At 43.6% G+C, this 20,626-nt stretch overlaps 1 protein-coding gene across 2 annotated transcripts in view; it reads right to left on the bottom strand.

Annotated features, from left to right (window-relative positions):
• The window catches only part of SLC44A1 (solute carrier family 44 member 1), a 521,394-nt gene that overhangs the window by 58,322 nt on the left and 442,446 nt on the right, over positions 1-20,626 (bottom strand). For both annotated transcript variants that reach the window (XM_078676674.1, XM_078676673.1), the window contains exons 8-10: positions 16,494-16,633; positions 11,376-11,562; positions 2,403-2,568 (exon numbers count right to left, since the gene is read on the bottom strand). In XM_078676674.1, coding sequence (XP_078532800.1) covers positions 2,403-2,568; positions 11,376-11,562; positions 16,494-16,633 — 493 coding nt within the window. The remainder of the gene's footprint in view (positions 1-2,402; positions 2,569-11,375; positions 11,563-16,493; positions 16,634-20,626) is intronic.

Genomic DNA, 20,626 nt, shown 5'->3' on the forward strand with positions numbered 1-20,626 from the left:
TTTGACAGTTTCTAGTGTCCAAGCCGGGGACTCTCAGCCTGAACTTGTACAGCACAAGGGCTGGTGTATCCGAAGTCTGGGATGACGTAGGAAAATGACGGCGGTGTGGTTACTCATCCGTCCGCTGTTGATGAATCTATGCTACTTCTGTCTTGAAAAAGGCCCGCCGTTACCACCGATTGGGGCACCTTAGGGTCAAAACGCCACTTATGCTGACAATCTACCCATGTACTGTATGACATCAATGAATGATGTAATTCTGATAAAAAGATACAGTACAAACCAGTCGATTTTATGACTTATTTGCTAAATTATAAATTTCTGAAGAAAGTGTGTGCAGGAGAGCTTCTGCCCTAGATTGCATGCGCTAGCAGTGTCAAAAGTAATTTTGTTTTACCCAACAGAACCAATTGTTTGTTTAACCCCTATCAATTCAGAGCCTTACTCGTTTTTATAAAAGTAATTTTCTCTTTTGAATGTGTCATGGTGAGTATTGCCAGTTTTGTTCAGCTACTGGTTATTTAATACATAGGCTGCCTGGCAGGGGCGGATTGGCATTGCGGGCACTCGGGCATGGGACGAAGGGTCGGTGTCTCAGTGCACTCTGTGGGCCGGTTTCTCCCCCCTTTACCAGTCCACAGAGAGCACTGACAGGGAGAATAAAGCAGCTTCCCTGCGCGGTCGGCCGTTCAGCAATGATCAGCTGTGGCCTCTCCTTGACCCCCTGCCCTCCCGAGCAATCATGCTGATAGTGGGCTGGGTAGAGTTGATTGTGTGCCAGAATCGGCCTCCCAGGGGGCCAGGTGTTGCTCAGGCCTATGAGCCATTTTCACCTCGGCCCCCTTGGGGCTCACGCAGCCCAGAAACAGTGCTTGCATTAGTCCTCGCCCACAGCCCTTCTCATTCAGGGCGTAGTGGGCAAAGAAGAATGGGTCTCACTATGGGGGCCAGGTGATGTGGGCAACCCACACCATCTTCACCTTAGCCCTCCCATCCCCATGGATGGCTCAGAACCTGTGTTTTTGCTTTAGCCCCTCTCCTGTCACGCCATTGCACCGAGGCAGTTAAGGCCTGGGGAGGGTTGAGTAATTTACAAATAGCTGGGGCCTCCATGTTTTTCAGGTGCTCCTGCACTGGAGGGCTGGGGAATCATTTTTTGAGAGAAAGGAGTCTCGCCCTTTCCAGGTGCTCCTGCACTGGAGAGCTGGGGAATAATTTTTTGAGAGAAAGTGGCCTCACTGTTTTTCAGGTGCTCCTGCACTGGAGGGCTGGGGAATCATTTTTTGAGAGAAAGGGGCTTCGCTGTTATCAGGTGCTCCTGCGCTGGAGGGCTAGGGAATCATTTTTTAAGAGTAAGAGACCTCGCAGTTTTGAGATGCTCCTGTGCTTGAGGGCTGGGGAATATTTTTTTAAGAGAAATGGGTCTCGCAGTTTTTCAGGTGCTCCTGCGCTGGAGGGCGAGGAATAATTTTGTAATAGAAAGGGGCCTCGCTGTTTTCAGATGCTCCTGCGCTGGAGGGCTGGGAATAATTTGGTAATAGAAAGGGGCCTGGCTGTTTTTCAGGTGCTCAGCTTGTAGGACATGATCCCCTTGGCCCTGTGTCCTTCTCAAGAACAATATCCTTCCACTTACATTCCTTGTGTGTTTCATGAAAGGGCACGCCGCAAATGTGGGCCACGCCTCGCGAATGTGGGCCACGCCCCGCAAATATGGGCCACTTTTTCGTCAGTTCCCGGGCCAAATTGTGATCCCAATCCGACCCTGCTGCCTGGTCCATACCCTTTAAGCCACTAGAGAGGTTTCTACCTACCACTTCAGTCACAGCAAACAGACCGTAAACTTGATGGCCCAATGCCACAATATAATCCAATTTAATGGACCTGGATGATGGTTGTACAACTGAATATCGTGCCCAAGAACATCGACATACAAGAATATTGTGGACAGAGAATTGAGGGACAAAATATCGAAAGAAAAGTGCATGTAGGTAAGTATAGATTTGCTATTCCGAACTCAACATCTACATACTTTGAAAATATATGCATCACCAATGTCCATATATATGTACATATATGCAGAGTTCGGTATAGAAAATCTAAACTTACTGTTTGATATTTTGGATTTGATATTTGTCTTACATATTTGCATGCCTCAATATTCTGGATTCGAAATTTAGGATGCACACCCTGACTGATGAATCATTGTTCTGAAATCACGGTCTACTTCTCTTTGACCTTACATGGTGCTGAAATCATAGTTTAGTTCTATTTGACATCACATGATGCTTTCACAGATGGTTCAAGAAATACAAGTCAAAGCATGTATTGTGCACAACATTGTTCCTTGTCGGTAGCCAAAGGAGGTAGTGATGAAAGATCAGACTGTTTTGTGAGGGTCTTACCTGGTGAAGTAGTACGTCACTACAGCCCCAGCAATCGCCATCTGCTGGCAGGCCAGAATGAATTCGCTGATCCATACGAGACCCACCAAGTGGTACCACCACATGTACTGCAGCGGTCCTGCCACCTTGAACTCCACATAGCCTCGGTCATTCCTCACAGGGTCACCTGACGAAGAACAATCAATCACGAATTAAGGTGAACAGAAGGATAGAAAATACTAGTTTTAAATACAAGCCCCCTCGCCCACTTTAAGAGGCTGAACTTTACAGCTGGACATTCATGGAATAGGTTTTACTTGGCTATACCACACCATCTGGATTATCAACATTCTAATGACGCATGCATCTGGCTGAAACAGATAAAGATTGCAACTTTGCCAACAGACAAAGGGGCTCTGTGCAATAAGCACTTTGACCAATCTGCATCAAAATGCTTCTCAAGTTTACCACCATTCCACAGTTGCCACAACGCAGATAATTTAGCAGTCCAGATCACGGGAGTCGAACAAAAGAATCAATGGCAGTGGATTCTTAATACCAGCCAGCACCTCTGTTTTGTTTGCACAGTAGTCAAATGTAAACAATTTGTTTTAGGCGTGCTTCATGCCACTACACCATGCCATCCGCAGTGCTAGTTGTTATATTCAGAATCCTCTATATATAAACAATATTACAAAGAAAATAGCAGAGCACCACCAGTACAAGTATATATTTGACTTAAAGTAGTCAAGAAAATTATTTAATATACAAAATTAGACAACATGTAACACTTTGTTCAGCGTGTAAGTCTTTGCTCCTAATGCCCAGTTGTGTAGCAATGATACAGCCGACACGTGTTTCGTCGTAATTAACTACTTTTTCAAGGCTGTTGAACACATAATATAGTTGGATTTCAGTTATATTACATTTCAAAACAACTGCATAAACAATATCTTGTTCTAAAAATCATTTTTAAGTGCTAAAAAACCTTAAACGTCGGCTGTATCATTGCTACGACAACTGGGCATTAGGAGCAAAGACTTACACGCTGAACAAAGTGTTATATGTTGTCTAATTTTGTATATTAAATAATTTTCTTGACTACTTTAAGTCAAATATATACTTGTACTGGTTGTGCTCTTCTATTTTCTTTGTCAGATCAAGGGAGTAGCCAGAAAAATAAAAGACTCACAACTTCGAACCATCTATACCTATAAATGTGCAAGTAGAGTGAGTGACACCAACTCTTCCTATGAAGTGGCATGGGAATTGTACCTTTGAGTAAAATGTGTTCAAATTGGTGCAACATTACAAATCTTACATTAGAATTTAAAGGAATTTGGCCATAAAACACACATTTACCAGTACTGGCTTATTTCTCTCATGTATACATTCCATCTTCTTTCTTTCTTTTTATACTTTCCTTCCTTCTTTCTATCATTTTTCCTTTGTTTTTATGCATATCTGATTTTTTCTACCTTTCTTTTATTCCATCTATTCTGCTCTCATTCCATCGGACCTTTTTCTAGTTTTCAATCTTTTTCAATATTTTTATTCATATCATGCTTATGTTGTTCCTTCACACCATCTTTTCATCTTTTCTGTTTGCATTCCTTCCATTAATTATTTGATCTCGTCTTTCTTTCAGTCGCCCATCCTTTTGTCTCATTTCTTTATTTCAGAATATTTTACTGCCTTCCCCTTTTCTCGACTTTCATTTTCTCATTTATTTCGTTGTACCTTCCCTTTCTTCTTTCCACCCTTTTTCTTCTTTGACTCTTTTCCATCTTTTTTTCCCAATTCCCATGTACTTTTGAACTCTTTTCGGAATTCTTCTTTGTCCTTCGTTCGTTATTTCCAATTTACTTTCTTTCCTTTAGGCAGTTTCACTTCATTTGCCTCTATCTTATGTTTTCTTTGCCGTTTTAATATTTTTCTTTCTCTCTGTCCCCCTTTCTCCTTCTGACTTAGGTTGACCTGCGAGCCCGAGATAAAAGTTAAGAAGGGTCATAAAACAATAGAATCTGTTTCTGTAGAATCCAGTATAGCGGGTGGTGAACTACGCCCATGGTCCAGATAACACCATTATCAGATCCAAATGTTGTGAAGCAAAATAATTAGTAAATGCCATGATCACTGTGTGTCAAACAACTCACGTTAGGATGCTGTGTAAAGCGATTTCACACTTTCAAATTAAAACTAATACTATGAATATCAACAGCAAAATCAACTCAATGCTTCTGACTCTTTTAATATAAAAACTAATGTTCACATTTGCACTCCATCTCTGGCACGTTTCAGAAGACATGACTGGATTTATCCTATCTAGTGGTGAAGATATCCTGGGTGAGGGACATTACACCTGCAATTGATTCACAGTAGTTACAGCATTCAGATATGCTCACCTTTCACTATAGGGTATCATGGTGCTAATGATCTTAAACATACCACTCATTCACCGAAAACAAGATCTGATTGTTAAACTTGCCTAAAACAACTTTTTACAGAAATAAGTAAATTCATTTTGTGCTTGTCCAAAACAGTTACAGAGAACTGAGATATGGCACTGTGCCAGAGTTAAAAATTCATAGTTGCAGACAGCTTAGACTACTGCTACATTTGGTTTAGTTTGGGAGTTGAAACTAAACTGCGTAGTAAGAAATATGCTACTTACCCTGTATCTATCTATTCGTAGCATGTAGTGTTGCAAATTCCAATGCTCTGCAAAGTCCTGGCATCTAGTGTTGGGCTCCGGTGTGTGCAACTTGTTTTTCCTCGAATAAGTCTTTTGAGTCACGAGGTATAGTGACTTCTCTTCTGACTGGTAATGCGCATGGGCAGCTGCTCCATTGTTTGACTGTTTTTCGCAGAGCAGGTGAGGATGAGAATGGAGCATAGAAAAGAAAAGGGCAATGGCCATGCAAAAAGATAGGAGGACTTCTGCAACACTCAAAGACATTCGGGTAAATGGGTGGGTGCATGTGAATCTAGAGCACTAAATCCCATGAACAGATGCTTACAGGTTAACATATACCGTTGGTGGCATATGTGGCTGTAGATACACATGTTCAACATAAACTGTAAAGCGGTGGCTAGCCTGATGATGTTGCAGAGAACTGAGAAAGAATATGTAACACAACTTGGCCGACTTTCGCTTGTTGGCGTGCTAAGACTTTCACAAAGTAGTATCAGGTAAACATGCATATAGTGGACAAGGTAGCTGCTTTAAAAATGTCAGCTATGGGGATTTTGACAAGGAAGGCTATACAGCCCCCTTCTTGTGGGTGGAGTGTGTCCTGGGTGGGTAGGCAGATGCCTTTTGGCCTTTGTGTACTAAGTACGAATGCACTTGCTGGACCCACTTTAGAAAGAGTACAGCCTTTATGTAGTTTAGTGAAAGCAACAAAGAGTTGCTCACTTTTACAAAAGAGCTTGGTCCAGTCAATGTAAATACAGGAGGGCCCGCTTAGCATCTAGTGTATGAGTGTATGATGGGCCCTCTCTGCCACAAAGTCTGGCTGCTGGAAGCAAACTGGTAGCTCAATGGTTTGATTAAGATGGAAGGGGATACTAGCTTTGGGGAACATTTTGGATTAGTCCTAAAGATGACTATCAATGTGACCCTGAAAGAAGAGCTCCTCTAATGTAAGAGCTAGGAGCTCGCTCACACCCCCAAAGAAGTGATAGCAACGAGGAAGGCAACCTTCAATGAGAGTAACTGTAAGGAGAGGCACAAGAGAGGGACTCAAAATGAGGGCATGTGAGTCGAGTTAGGACTACATTGAGGTTCCAAACAGGGGCTGGAGGCACCCTGGATGAAACAACCCATTTGAGTCTTTCCATTAAAGCTTTGATGACGGGGACTCTGAATAAGGAAGAGTGCTCCCTGTTTTATAAGTAAGCTGCAATTGCAGCCAAATGTAGGTGCAAGCAAGGCCTGATGGCTGAAGATGAAGAAGGTAACAGACTGTCATAGACTGACTGAGTCACTCAATGTGTTTGGAAAGGCAGCAGTGGCAAACCTTTTCCATGTTGCCACATATGAGGTCAGTTTGGTAGGCCTACAGACCTCTTTAAGGATAGACAAGCATTCCGAAAACAGATGCAAGTAACCAAGCTCTAAGGGCTCAGGAGCCAAATTGAGCTGCCTGCTGTTCGTATGCCTGATGATGACTTAGTTCTGCGTGAGATCTGGCCAGTTGGGCAGTTTCTCAAGGGGAACTACAGACAGGTCTAGAACAGTTGTGAACCAGGGTTGTCTGGCCCAAGTAGGATCCACCAGGGTGAGGCTGAGGGACATTTGCAGAAGCTTCCAAACCACATTCTGTAGGAGTAGGACAGGAAGAAAAGAGTATCCCTGACAAGTTCATCCACAATGCATTGCCCATGAACTGTGGGAACCTGGAGGAGAAGCTTTGGCATTTGTGAATAGGTCTAACTGAAACCCCCAACAACAGAAGTATGGAAGTAGAAACAAAGGGTTGAGTCCTCACTCATGGACTTGTTCCCCCTACCCTGCTTAGTAGGTCAGCAAAATTGTCCACTCCTGGTATGCACTTTGCAAGCAAATGTATCTTGTGGCGAAGTGCCCAATGCCTAATGTTCTGGGCCGCCACCGACAGCTGTGGAGTGTGTGTACTTTCTGAAGGAAAAAAGTTGACGTCATGTTGTATGTTTTGATGAGGACTACCTTGTGTTGGACCCGGCGTTAGAAGGCCTTGAATGCTAGCTGGTTGGCCAGCAGCTCTAAGTGATTGATACGGAAACAACGTTGATGTCATATGGTGGAGATGCGCCCTCCATCCTGTGAAGCCAGAGACACAGAGCAAGCATGGCTTTTAAGAAGGCCACTAGAGTTGATACCTTTAGCCAAAGTATCAGCAGTGTCAATGGCACACCTGAAAGCGGTGTCTGATATTAATTTACCCTCAGAGAAGAGCTGATGGCCACACTGTCTGTATTTCTCTGGGAGGTGCTGGAGAAGTCCCTCCAACTCATCCCAGTGGGCCTTATCATAGCAAGAGAGCAAGCCGACTGAATTAGCAATCCTCCATTGCGAGGCCAATTGCGCAGCAACTTTCTTGACTGCTGCATTCATTTTCTTACTCTCTTTATCTGGTGGAGTTATGTTATGTTAGATTATATTTGTAAAGCGCCAATCACCAAAAGGTCTCTAGGCGCTTGAAGCATGGACCAAGAGCCCGGAAATCCCTTAATCCCGCTGATACTCAGTACACAGTAAGGTGGATTTATCCATATGCCTCAGTAAACAAGATGGTTTTGAGTTTCCGCCTGAACGGAAGAAGGGTGGTTTCCCTGCGCATACTATCCGGTAGCTTGTTCCAGATCTGGGGAATCACAACTGAGAAAGCCCGCCCCCCCCAATGTTGCTCTGTTAAAGTGCAGGCAGACCAGCAAGCTAGACTCAGATGACCCGAGACAACGTGCGGGCACGTAGGGCTTCAAGGGATCTTTGATGTAATTGGGCGCTACTCCATATTGTGCTTTATGTGCAATGCACAGACCCTTGAACCTGACCCTGTGCTTGATTGGGAGCCAGTGTAGCTGTTGTGGCAGGGGGTGGCATGTGCTCTTCTTGGCAGTTTAAAGATCAGCCTTGCTGCATCATTTAAAACAATCTGAAGTTTCTCCAGGAGTTTGTCAGGAAGCCCTGTGTATACTGCGTTACCATAGTCCAGGAGTGGCATCGCCAGTTCCTTGGGCATTGGTATGCTTATGGGGTGTGTGAGTCACCAGAGAATCCAGTAGGAGTTGTCTGCTGATGTGGGATGGGTCGGTAGGGAGGGTTTGTATTTTGTAGCCACCTTTTTTTATCTACCTTTGGTGTAACCCCCCTAGTGGTTTTCTTGGTGGTGTCAAGTGAAGTTTTAGGCAATCCCTTGCAAATATGCAGAAACTGCAGGGTGCGCTCAGTGGTGGACAGCGTCTCTATCAGGAAGTCATTGTCTTTCTGGACGGTATGCAGATCAACCTTGTGGAAGGTGGCAACCATGGGAACCACCTCAGGTAAGAAGTAGTGTATCATGAGGGGAGGATTTGCCGGGATAGAGATCTGGAACCCTGTCCCTCAGGGGAATCATCATTGTGGTCGTCCCAGGGGTCGTCTCTAGGGTCAGGATAAGAGCGGCTCTCATGGAATTCAACAAGGTACTAGCGGCTGTTACCTCCATAAAAGGAATGTGGCAAGCCCTGTGGAGAAAGTGACGGCAGTCGCTTATATGGTGATGGCACCCGAGGAGGCGGTGGGGGTAGAGGAGGAGGAGGAGGTGGAGGTAGAGGAGGAGAAGGAGCTGGGGACTAACTTGAAGTTGGCTAGTGCACCTGTCCTGATGTCTCCTGTTCTTGAGAGGAGGCGGAGGCTCCAAGGAAAGCTGTTCCTTGAAAGTCAGTTTCCATCTTCTTGAAATAGCATTTTGCACCTTAGGTGGCAGTTTGTCGAGATCTTTACTGTCTGTGGATGGATAGTCTCTTGTTGTGCGTCCAGCTCTCCCTGGAGACGCTCAGAGATCAGCATCTCCATATCCTCTGACACTACCGATGACAGGGATTTGGCACCGAACGACTATTTCAAAGGGGTCTTTTGGTTTGTCAGCGGCGGATGATGCTTAGGAGCTGAAGACGTTTTCAATGCCGTTTGGTGTGTCTGCATTGATGGAGCAGTCAGCATTGAAGAAGGCAGAGGTTTGCGAGGCAGCTTTGGCACTGGTGTGTTGTTTGTTATTGGCTCTGAGGTTTTTTGTTGGTGCCAATTAGGGCCTGCAGGCAGCGGTGGACTGGAGGCCCATTGACTGGAATTGAGGCCTGATCAACACGGAAGGGTCGCTCGGCCTGTGAAGGAAGACAGTGTGCAGCCACAGGGAGGGTATACTCATGGTGCGCCTCCAGATCCAACTGCTCCTCAGTCTCGGACTCCAATTGGAAGCTAGCCTTGTGGTCTTCAGAAGGGCCAGCCTTTGGCTCCTCCTTAACATCCCTTTCCCCAAAGGTGTTGGGGGTGTCATCTCCTTCATGGCTCTACATTATGCGTCGAGCAAGGTTTCGATCCTGTTGATACTGCAGGGCCTTCTTGGAGCGAAAGGCAGGCTGAACACAAACATGCAGCCTCATTGTGATCAGGGGAAAAGAGAGGTTGCAGGCCTTTTGGCGATTGGTCCAAGGAAACAGAGTGACACTGGGGGCAGTATTGGAAGGGAGACCTTTCCATCACTGTGTGATCATCAGGGACAAGAGGAACCAAAGACGAGGTACTAAGGCCCACGAGGGGTAGGGCCCCAAGAAGCGACATCGAAAGAAACGCTGTCATCGAAGGCAGACAGACGCGGAGACCAGGGGAATTCAAATGGAGTAAGTATTTTCCATGCCAACGGGAGAGGACAGGTGGAAGAAGTCTGATGATGAATACCTCAGCCTGTGACCCAGAATTGGTAATAAGTCTGAACCTGACGGCAGAAAAAAACAATCTAACAATGGAGCTGATGCCATGGGCATTACCAGTCAGATGAAGTGTCATTACACCATGTGACTCAAAAAAGTTCTTAGACAAAAAAACGATTTGAACACGTCTGAGCCCAACACTTAATGGCAGGAGTATGCAGAGCATGTGATCTTCAGCTGCACGTCACTAACCTACATTTTCTTATGGTAATTCTTTTTAAAAGCATGAACTGTTTATGTTCCAGAGACATGTTTTTTAATATAATGTTTTTTCTACTACAGCCTTTTCCATTTCAACGGATGGTAACAAACAGGTGTCAGAGTAACACAACTGAATTGTATTTAATTAATCAACTTTAAAGAGATGAAAGACTTAGTGGTCTTGCTGGCATTCAAAATTGTAAGTGGCCAACCCACACATCTGCAGCAAAAGCTGAGGAAAACAAGTGATGAGTGGGTTACTTATCAGACACTGGTAATTAGTCTGGATTGCAATCCAGTCCATAATTTTTCCCATTATGCCACCTCTGACCAGAGCCAGCCATATCCAAATTAATATAGACCCTTCTGCAATAGGACAGTCCAGCTTGAACAGACAGGACTGGTCTTGTATGAACAGGAACGTAAGCAAGCCCAGACTGGTCTTGGCCTACTTGGACCTCAGCAGAAGGTAGCTTGAGTCCTATGGTACAGGCGCAGAAGACCAGGCCTGGCAGTTTTGGCTTGACAGTTCTTGCAGGTACAGTACTGAGACTGATTTGCTTATGGCAGTTCTCTATCTAGAGTGCATTGAGGGAGAAAATTATGAATTGGAATGTACGCCCAATTAAAATACAAGTGGATGAGATGAAGTCAAGCTTTCCATCCAGCACCTAGTTTGCTGCAGTTGAATGCCCAAAGACAGGCGGGTATGTCCAGACATGGATCCTGTGCTCACTGTGCCACAGGACTCAGCTATACCTCCATGACAAGGCCTAAGGAAAATGAAACGGACATGTGGTAGCTCATGTTCCCGTCTGAAGGGGACCTAGCCTGGCAGTTCAAGATGGGCTGTCCCTATTAGAGTAGGGCCAAGACAAATTTGCATATGGCAGGTCTCTCTACAGTAGAATCATGGGTAAAAACATAGCATTTGAATGCAACCTGAGTGATTGTCAGTAGCTGAGGGTATTTCAAGCAATCCAGGCATCACATTGTTAGCTGTTGCAGCAAACAATGAATTTTTAAAGCCATCATTTGTATTTCTAGTAATACGCTAGTCTGAGATTTTATTCATACCGTGGTAAGACACTGCCAAAAGTAACATGCTTTGAATGTTTCTCTTCAATTGCAAACCAATACAGGACACAAAAGACAAAGCAGCATCAGATGGTTACCCCGCCACTCTATTTAATTCAATACCCAATTGAGGTAATCCAGGGCTGACAATTCGAGTTGCAAATATGGACGATATCATGGTTGGAAGCAGTGGATAAAGGAATAACTTAGGAGCAAACAATCTACTCAGCGTCAGGGTGATTTTAGAGAATGAGACCCTACCTGCGGTTCCGAGAAGAAGCAGCACCATGATCCAGTAAACCCAAAAGAGGATCAGAGCCAAAAAAGTCCAAAAAGGCTGGAAGACTAGCAGTGGAAGATGGATGAAGACCTTCCCGGCCACGTGAAACAAGGCAATTGTGAGAGCCACTCGTTTGCGCATCACAAACATAATCAACAAAAGAATAACCTGAAAGATGGAACAAAAGAAGGGAAATTATAATTTCAGACTGCAAGACCTTTTTTATACATCAGTTGCTGGTAACAAAGTGACAACTTGCATGTACGTTCTGGTGATGAGCCGGAATGTCAATAGGATCCTGGCTCTTCAGAATACAGTCTTGAGGGGATTAAGGAATGCTAAATGATTGAGCAGGAACACTGTTCAATGGTTCATAAATCTAGGGTTGACCAAATGCTGTAGATATATTGCTGAATCTAAATATTTTAAAATGTTACTGAGAATATCCACACCAAGAAGTACCTGCCACACATATTTCAGTGTAATCTTTTAGCAGCCTTAAAAGAAAAGTGCCAGAACCTATAAGACACCAAACATAATGCAAAAATCAACACTTGCCTAAGGAAACACAAACATACATCATCTACAAAAAATAAATGCATAAAACGCATTATAAGGACAATTGTTTTCAGCCTGATGAATCTATTTTAAATTATTGTACAGTGAGGTAGTCTATGATGAGGCTTAACAAAAATGGGGTAACTCTGTGCCCCTCAGAACCTGGGTATTAGTGGTTAAACAAACAAATGGTTCTGTTGGGTAGGACAAATTGCTTTGAGAAATGCTAATATATGCAAATGAAACAACAATAAGAACTCTCTGATACACATAGGCAATTGAGAAATTAATGCTCAAGCCGAAAACACAAAATAAATGATATAGCCAGGTATTGAATTCATAAGTGTTTATATTTAGAATTCAATTTTGTTCATGCTGAATTACTTCATTCAGTGAAAAAACAATGAAATAACAATCGGTACAAAGTACGACCATCACACATAAATACAGTTCAGTGACAGTTGGTGAAAGAAGTGCTCAAGTGCTGTGGTATATATACAGTGAAAATGAATAAATACAATTATATACATGGGTGATAGATAGGACAACAATTAATTGATCTCCAATGAATCCTGGTGTATTGTAGAGGAGTTATGGAGTGTTCTGGACCTGATTAGAGCGTCGACGTTTCGATCCTATTGCGCCCCAGTTGGTGGTCGCTGCGGGTCTTTATCAAGACAGGATGCGGCCGCTAACAGTATGGATCAGGAATAACGATTAGCCTGATGTGCTGCCACTCATTTGCTGGTCATATCCGTCGTAGAGACGATCGGATAACACTTGGTCCAAAGCGACTTGGTCCAAAGCGACTCCCAGTCGCTTTGGACCAAGTGTTATCCGATCGTCTCTACGACGGATATGACCAGCAAATGAGTGGCAGCACATCAGGCTAATCGTTATTCCTGATCCATACTGTCACCGACCGCATCCTGTCTTGATAAAGACCCGCAGCGACCACCAACTGGGGCGCAATAGGGTCGAAACGTCAACGCTCTCATTATGTCCAGAACACTCCATGACTCCTCTAAAATACACCAGGATTCATTGGAGATCAATTAATTGTTGGCCTATCTATCACCCGTGTATATAATTGTATTTATTCATTTTCACTGTATATATACCACAGCACTTGAGCACTTCTTTCACCAACTGTCACTGAATTGTATTTATGTGTGATGGTCGTACTTTGTACCGATTGTTCTTTCATTGTTTTTTCACTGAAAGAAGTAATTCAGCATGAACAAAATTGAATTCTAAATATAAACACTTATGAATTCAATACCTGGCTATATCATTTATTTTGTGTTTTCGGCTTGAGCATTAATTTCTCAATTGCCTATGTGTATCAGAGAGTTCTTATTGTTGTTTCATTTGCATATATTAGCATGTACTAGTCTATGATGAGGACATATTCTGAAAGGCAAGTGGTGTTAATCAAATTCAGAAGGCAGTTTTTTTTTCTTCTGTGACTGAGCATATTATATCTGCACCAGTGGGATGTTTGGATACACCTATAAAAATAAGCTACTTAACTTTGGTAACGTTCTTTCTGATGGACATGACAGTTTATGCAGATTTTTTTGTATGGCAGATGCCAAATTGAATCAATTTTTATCCCCACAATAACATATCACAAACATTAGTGCTACGGAACTAGGACAGTGAAAGTGATATCAGAGGCATATATAATGCACCAAGGGTGCCACTGATGTAATTTCTGCCCCAGTTTATACACGCTTCATAGAGGATAAGGACGCAGAGGGTGGATCCAGAGTAAAAAAGAAAAATAAAGCAAGAAGAGTACAACATGCATCCTCAAGAGGGCCAACAGGAGGGCAATCAGGGATCTGCTGGAGTCATTATATCCATCAGAAGAAATATCCAAATGTAAGCAACAGATTCTGCAAATGATCCCCCGAACAAGCAGTGCTTAAGGTCTTATTTTCAATATAGATCAATAAACTTTGAAGCACCGGTCTCCTTTGCAGTTTGTCCAGCTCATTCAGACAGTAGTGCTTAACAAAATAATGCATAGGCCCAGGCTGCTTCCTAACAAGAGGCATTAGATTGGAACTCCTAAGATGTGGTAAATACGTTGCACCTCAAAGAAATATGTTAGTGAATCTAACTAATAACCAATTGGCATTCGTAGCTCAAATGCTAATGTGTTGGAGACACATTTCTGGCTATGATGCATCTATGTCCTAGCTTTCTGGAGAAAGAAGTGAGGACATAAAAGGTGGGACTGAGTGAGCTGTTCAATACTTTCCGGACACCTACTACGACACTGTAGAGGTGGACTTAGGTGTGTCCCAAGTCTCTTAATTGCAGGGGAACAGGGACTCTCTGAAAGGAATAACGGGTCCATAGGTTTGGTTACCCACCAGAATTTCTTTAAGCAGAGAGGACTCTGGCTGTTCTTAGGACCCAGGGATCTCCAAGGTTTTCGCTACATGCTTAATGACAACTGAAAAGTGGGCCTTACTCCAGATATATAACCCTCGAACTTGCAAATTTAAAGGCTGGTGTCAGTCTGTAGAAGAGGAAGCAAAGCATTCACTCAGCAACGATCATCCTCAACCCTATGGATTACCACATTTTCAAATTGCAAAGAGTCAGACCTAAAAAGGTGGTTTATCCATGCAAGAGAAACCTGCTTTGAAATTAGATTGTTTGAAATACTCAGAGGATCTTTTCCTGGAAGAACAGAGTGAGGACTGTTTTCAACATCAGGACCGACTTGCCTAAAGCCTGAAATGGTATGGATGCCACCGCCCAAGCAGCTTATATCAGTGTTGAAGAGGAAGGAACCACCAGGGAAGTGGAAGCCAAGGCCATATCCTTTGAATTCTAAGGGGACTTTGCCAGAGTTGGGGCCAAAATCACTGATAGTGCAGAGAAAATCAAAGGTGTTTTCGGCATAAAGAACATCTGTTGACCTGCAAGAGTGAGCTGCGGGTGATTCTTCTGAAATACAGCTATCATGGCTTTCTAGAAGACTTCAATCTATGCCTAAGACGTTACAATTAAGAAACAAGCGTACTTGTCCTTCAACAAGGCAAGGATGGGTTTAGAATCGTGCAACCTGATGGCGCTGGGATACATTAGCACACTCAAATCACAGATGACACCTTGTGCGAGAGGCTTAAAAACGATGTAATATTTATGAGATGAGATTAGGTGTGCAAATCGCTGAATTACAAGTACAAATACCTGGTCTGTCTTCAAAATTTGTGATTTTACATTTGCAAACGGAGTTGACATGTAAAATTACAGTGTCATTGTGTATCTCGAGAATTGTTTGAGAACTTATAATAAAATCCTCCAAATTAAGGGGTAACCCTACAGCAGTACCCTGAGCCCAAGAAGCCAGCAGTATTTTAGTACATGCTTGGTTGCCTGTCTGCTCCATGTACTGATTTGAAGAGGGTGTGGCCTGTTATGAGGAAGTTTTCAGATCCATTCATTCATCTTAACCTGATATTGGTCGAGATTCACACATTATTTCATGTATGAATTATCCTGAAAATTAGGGAGCACTTCACATCACCAGATCATGGTGAATGAAACACGCTAAGGACAACATAAGGTGATCATTGAATACAAATGTTAGGAGAAGAGAACTGCAACAAAGGGGAGGAGAGCTAAAATCCCACACAAAAAACCATAACAAGCGTTTTTTAAATCCCTCCCGCAGTCGCGGTACTCTCTTTAAATCATGCATTTAAGACTTTGATCCATACAGAGACACAAAAAAGAAAATATAAAGCACTGTGATCTACAAACAGTAGGACTGAAGACGAGACAAGAAGAGTCACCTGCTAGTTTTCTACTAGTGAATGAGAAAGGTTTCCAATTCTATGTGCTATATAAAATCGGGAAAATAATAAGAGAAACGGGCCAGAAAAAACACAAAACACTGCATACACTTCACCAATGCCATAGTACCATACCTTACCTTTGAATATATCACTACAATTCCTGCATCAACTGAAAGCACATACTTCTGCTCCTCTTATAGTAAAAAAAAAAAAAAAGAGGGAAAATGCCAGAGAAAAGTGTACAAAGTGTATCTGTGAAATGTATTGCGGAATCAGAAAATGGATGAATGGAAATGCTCGAACGAATCTGAACCACTAGTAAATTCCATTCTGTCGTTTTAGCCATGCTGAACATCAGCCACAATGGTGTACAACATGGCTCTACATACTGGCGAAGCCAATAGCTCTTGCATAGGCGAGGCCTATTGGCTTTGCCAATGCTTGTTAAACTCACCTGTTCTATAATACAGAAGACACAAACAAATGAAACTCCAGTTTTCCCCTGACCCCAAAAGGGGCAACCTGCACCCAAATGCTTCACAACTTCTCTTATGAACGAGAACACAACCCCATCAGTCGGCAAGTCTCGGCGTCATCATGTAAGAATACAGAAATAGGCCTGTCTTCCTCAATCACTGAGCACAAGGAAGAAGGCAAAGGAAAAGTACCATCTTCTCCTTACTGCACTAGATACCAACCAGCACGACTACAAACACTTACAGTGAAGACAGTGGCAGCAATGGCATAGATCAAAAGAGCCTGAAGGTTGTCGGTGGCGATCTGAAGCTGATCTGGAGGAAGTGCGTTATTGAAGGTTTTTTTATTATCTGCGTACAGCCACCACAGAACACCTGTGCCTCCTGAACAGGAAAGAGAAAGAAAGGAAGGTCAATCGTGTCTACTTTATATAGGTTTAAATAGTTTATAGCATAAGTAACACAAAATATCAACAAAATAAATATCACTTACAGATTGTTTTCATTATCACTATTACCCCAAAACCATGTCCAAAATAAATATTTCAGTACCTCACAACTTAGCTTCTCCCACATCACTTGATCACATTTTTTGCCTAACACATGTGCACACAGCGGTACACTTACTAGCCAATGAAATTACGGTTTACACGAATTGCTGCTACTACACGTCATATTTTGTCGGATGCTTACATTGAAATTACATATCACTGAGGAGATTGTGTATTTGCGAATTTTTATTGATGAAACTGCTATATTTTTAACACTGTACTTAGTACATTCTGTGCAGATTTAAGGATTTCTTGATCTGAGATTTATAGCTATAATCTCAGGCCAAACTAATTCAAATTGTTTTTCAACTGTTGGCTCCCTGATTCTTCTGCTCGGAGTCAGACTGGCCTATAGGGTAATATGGCAGTGCCAGAAAGGATGGTCTAATTGATCAGAGTAAGGCCTTTTTTTGGGGCATTTTATTGTTTGACACACCAGTTTTTACTGTTGATTTCCCTGATTTTACCACAGACATTGCCTGAAGCAAGATCAAATACAGTATCTAACCCCACCGAGCAAAACACCTATTCAGAGCGTCCTTTAAAGTTCAAAACTGCCCCGATTTTCAATTATTGGCACCTTTTTTAGCTATCCGATTTGCTCCTGGGGGCCACTTTTTTCGATGCCCAGACCTATTTTTATATTTTGAAAAGTAAAAAATCACTTACCTGTGTATGGCAATTGCCTCTCCTCCATCCTCTTCTGTTCCTGATGCCTGGCAGTACACCGGCTCCCCCCCCCCTACAAGTCAATCACGACGTGGCTGTCATGGTGATAATAGTATTACCAGCATGACAGCAGTGTCCTGATTGGTCTGAGCAGCCTGGTTTGCCGCTCAGACATTGCCTGGAACTGTTCTGCACTTTGCTGTGCAACACAGCCGGGTGGAGAGATGCTAAGTGCTCATAATGGTTTGGCCATCAAACGACAGCCGTCAAAAACTGGCATGCGCACTTATGGTGTCCATCACTACTCCTTCCTGCTGGCTACTGGTGTCCGTCAGCATAGCACAGCCCGGCCCCAGCGCTGAAAAATAAAATGATAATAACATTGTGTTATTAGTATTTTTATTTTTCCTTTTAGCACTGCTCAGAGAGCAGTAGGGTGACACTACTCCACCGTAACAGAGGAGCCATCACTGTCTTTCACTCAGCCGCTCGACTTTCTGATATGGACGAGTAAGATATTTGACAATTTATAGAAAATGTATCATCATTTTAGAATTCTAGAGTACTAACTGTAATTTTTATGGCAAAATGTCACCCAGCCTTTTGTTAGTTTATTGCAGTCTTCTCTATAGGAACATATTTCAATTCTACAGCTATTATAGCAACAAGGCATTCAGATGTGCCACGTTTTTGCTCATAAAATAGAATGTTAGAGGTCTAGTTGTCTACAGGAACTCTATGGTGAAGCAGCTGTAGAACATCATAGCATCAGCTGACATGCTGCTGCTCCTGTGGGAAACACATGTTTTCCTCAACATGTCAGACTTAATTCTCACATTGCTGAGGAAGATATTTGTAAATTTATGGAAAATGCGTCCTCATTTTACCTTCCGGAACACTTCTCATCTTGTCCACGAAAAAAATCACGTGAGAAAAAGATGTTCACTCAAACATGATTCATAAAATCCGAGCAGAGGGTCAGCATTTCCACATAGTGTAATCACCCTAGAGCTCATCTCAATACTTAAAACTTTGTGCGTCACCACCAACAACGAATCTAGGATTTATATCGTAACTAAAATACGTTATCACCGTATCTACTGCTACCTTTTTGTAAACTTCAAAACCAGGCTTTCACTAAAATGCATTTCAATAGAACAACAAGCATTGGTATAGCCAATAGGGCTCGCCCTTGGGACCTTTTAAGTGTTTAGGCATTGAGCACATGCAGAAACAGGAGGAAGGACTCGGACAGCGATAGGGGTGGGGGGAGGGAGAGAGCAGGAGGCAGAGAAAAAAAAGGAGAGTTAGAGGAAGAAAGAGGAAAGGAAAAGAAAGGTCCTGTAAGATCGTGTGAAGAAACATGCAAATTAGTGACATCCCTCCTGAGTTGGCGAGCAAACAAGGACAAATTAAACTCACCCTTGGTTAGTAGGTCTCACCAGGCCTCAGTCGTGTTTCCCTACACTGGACAGGCTCTGCCAGGTAAGCATCTGCAAAGTGTCCATGCCCTGCTGATACCATATTAACATAAAGATGAATAAGCCGTGGTTGCAACCAAGCTACTCCCCCTTTATGCACAGCCCCGGATGAGGCGGGTTTGAAACTGAGCTCTGCCACAACCGGAGCATAACCCCATAATCCAACCAGTAATCCATTGGAGTAAGTGAGTACGAGGCAAAGAAAGCCCCTGGTATATCTGAGAAACCGGCAGACCCGGAGTGAGGTTTGCGAAGGGACCACTCAGCAGGGGAAAAACCAAAGCCTAAAGAGACAGCGTCATTGCCATTGCCGGAGGGGAAGATTAAGTAATTTGCCCAGAATCACAGGATGTTGAACCAACGCCGAGACTTGAACCTGGTTCCAAAGGTAGGAACTCGGCAGCTCTAGTCATTACAACACATCCTCTCCCCTCTTTCATGGTTAGTATTTGGTTCTGTTTTAGGCGGCGCTAACAGGAGAAATGGGCTGGTGCAAGCTACCCCCTGACAGGAGGTACAAAGGACTTTTTTTTTTTATAAATTAACCACTGCTGTGGGGAGTAACTTCTCATGGATGAATGAACTGAATATGGCGCTTTGACATATAGAAGCTTCATTATGGCATCTGCTATTTATACCTGGCTGGTGATTGCCGACTTCAGGGTTGTTGTGACACCGGCTCTTTAAGGCTACTCCTGTGTGAGATGCTGCTGTAAGCCACCCTGACGAGGGACGAGCATCACTGCGAAAGGTATACTCTTTATTGCTGTTACACAGCCTCATGGGGCAGTTTGATGCCTGTTAAAGCTTGGTGACCGCTTTCCCACTGCGGTGTCCTTGAATCCTTAGCATCGGGGTGGTAATGGAACGTTGTATTCGTTAACATACGATATGAAGAGCATTTATGAAACGTTTCTTTACAGCAGTAGGTCTCCCAGCACTTTATAGCAGATGTTTAATTCTACACGGTGCAACTGTACTCATTTTATAGTCCTCGGGGAGTGAAAGGCAGGGTTATAACCTGTCACCATAGAGTGCGGGGAGGGGGCATGGGATGTATTAACCAAGCGAGACATTATACCCTTGCAATATAACACCGGGCGTCGTCACTACTAGGGGCTGCGCCTCTAAAGGGGAAGCTGGGGTCTCGGCCAGCTTCTCCGCGTGTCCCTGCTCCCACCGCCTGCAGGTTGGGCTTACCTGCAATGTCTCAATCGAGACTAGCGGAGCTTAGCTAAGGACGGGGCTGCACTCCTGTCTCTCACGTCCTGGAATGACCCTGAGAGACACATTCAACCGGTGCAGACTCCAGCCCAGGAATGAAGCATATGGAGCCTGCGCGCTCTCGCGGACGGTGACCTCATCGCGGCATTACGTGCTGGGGAATTAACCACATCCTTAGACCTGACTTAGAGGGCCAGTGAAAGAAGTTCTCCATAAAGCACGCCAGCATAAGCGCGCCCGTGCACATCTCTTTACAGGGCGGACAGAAGATGTGCACGCGGGGACTGGCTTTACTGGCGGCGCAAAAATAGTCCACTGAGTATCACGCTCCCTGTAAAGGGGCCAATACCCTCATGCACATCTTCTGTCTCGTTTGTCTCCCCGCGTGCATGCTGGAATCGTATCGATTCCAAAAGGCCTGTCATGGGAGGGCAGCGCATGCGCTGTTTTTG

Source organism: Lissotriton helveticus, chromosome 2_1, assembly GCF_964261635.1.
Source record: "Lissotriton helveticus chromosome 2_1, aLisHel1.1, whole genome shotgun sequence".
Classification (NCBI taxonomy): domain Eukaryota; kingdom Metazoa; phylum Chordata; class Amphibia; order Caudata; family Salamandridae; genus Lissotriton; species Lissotriton helveticus.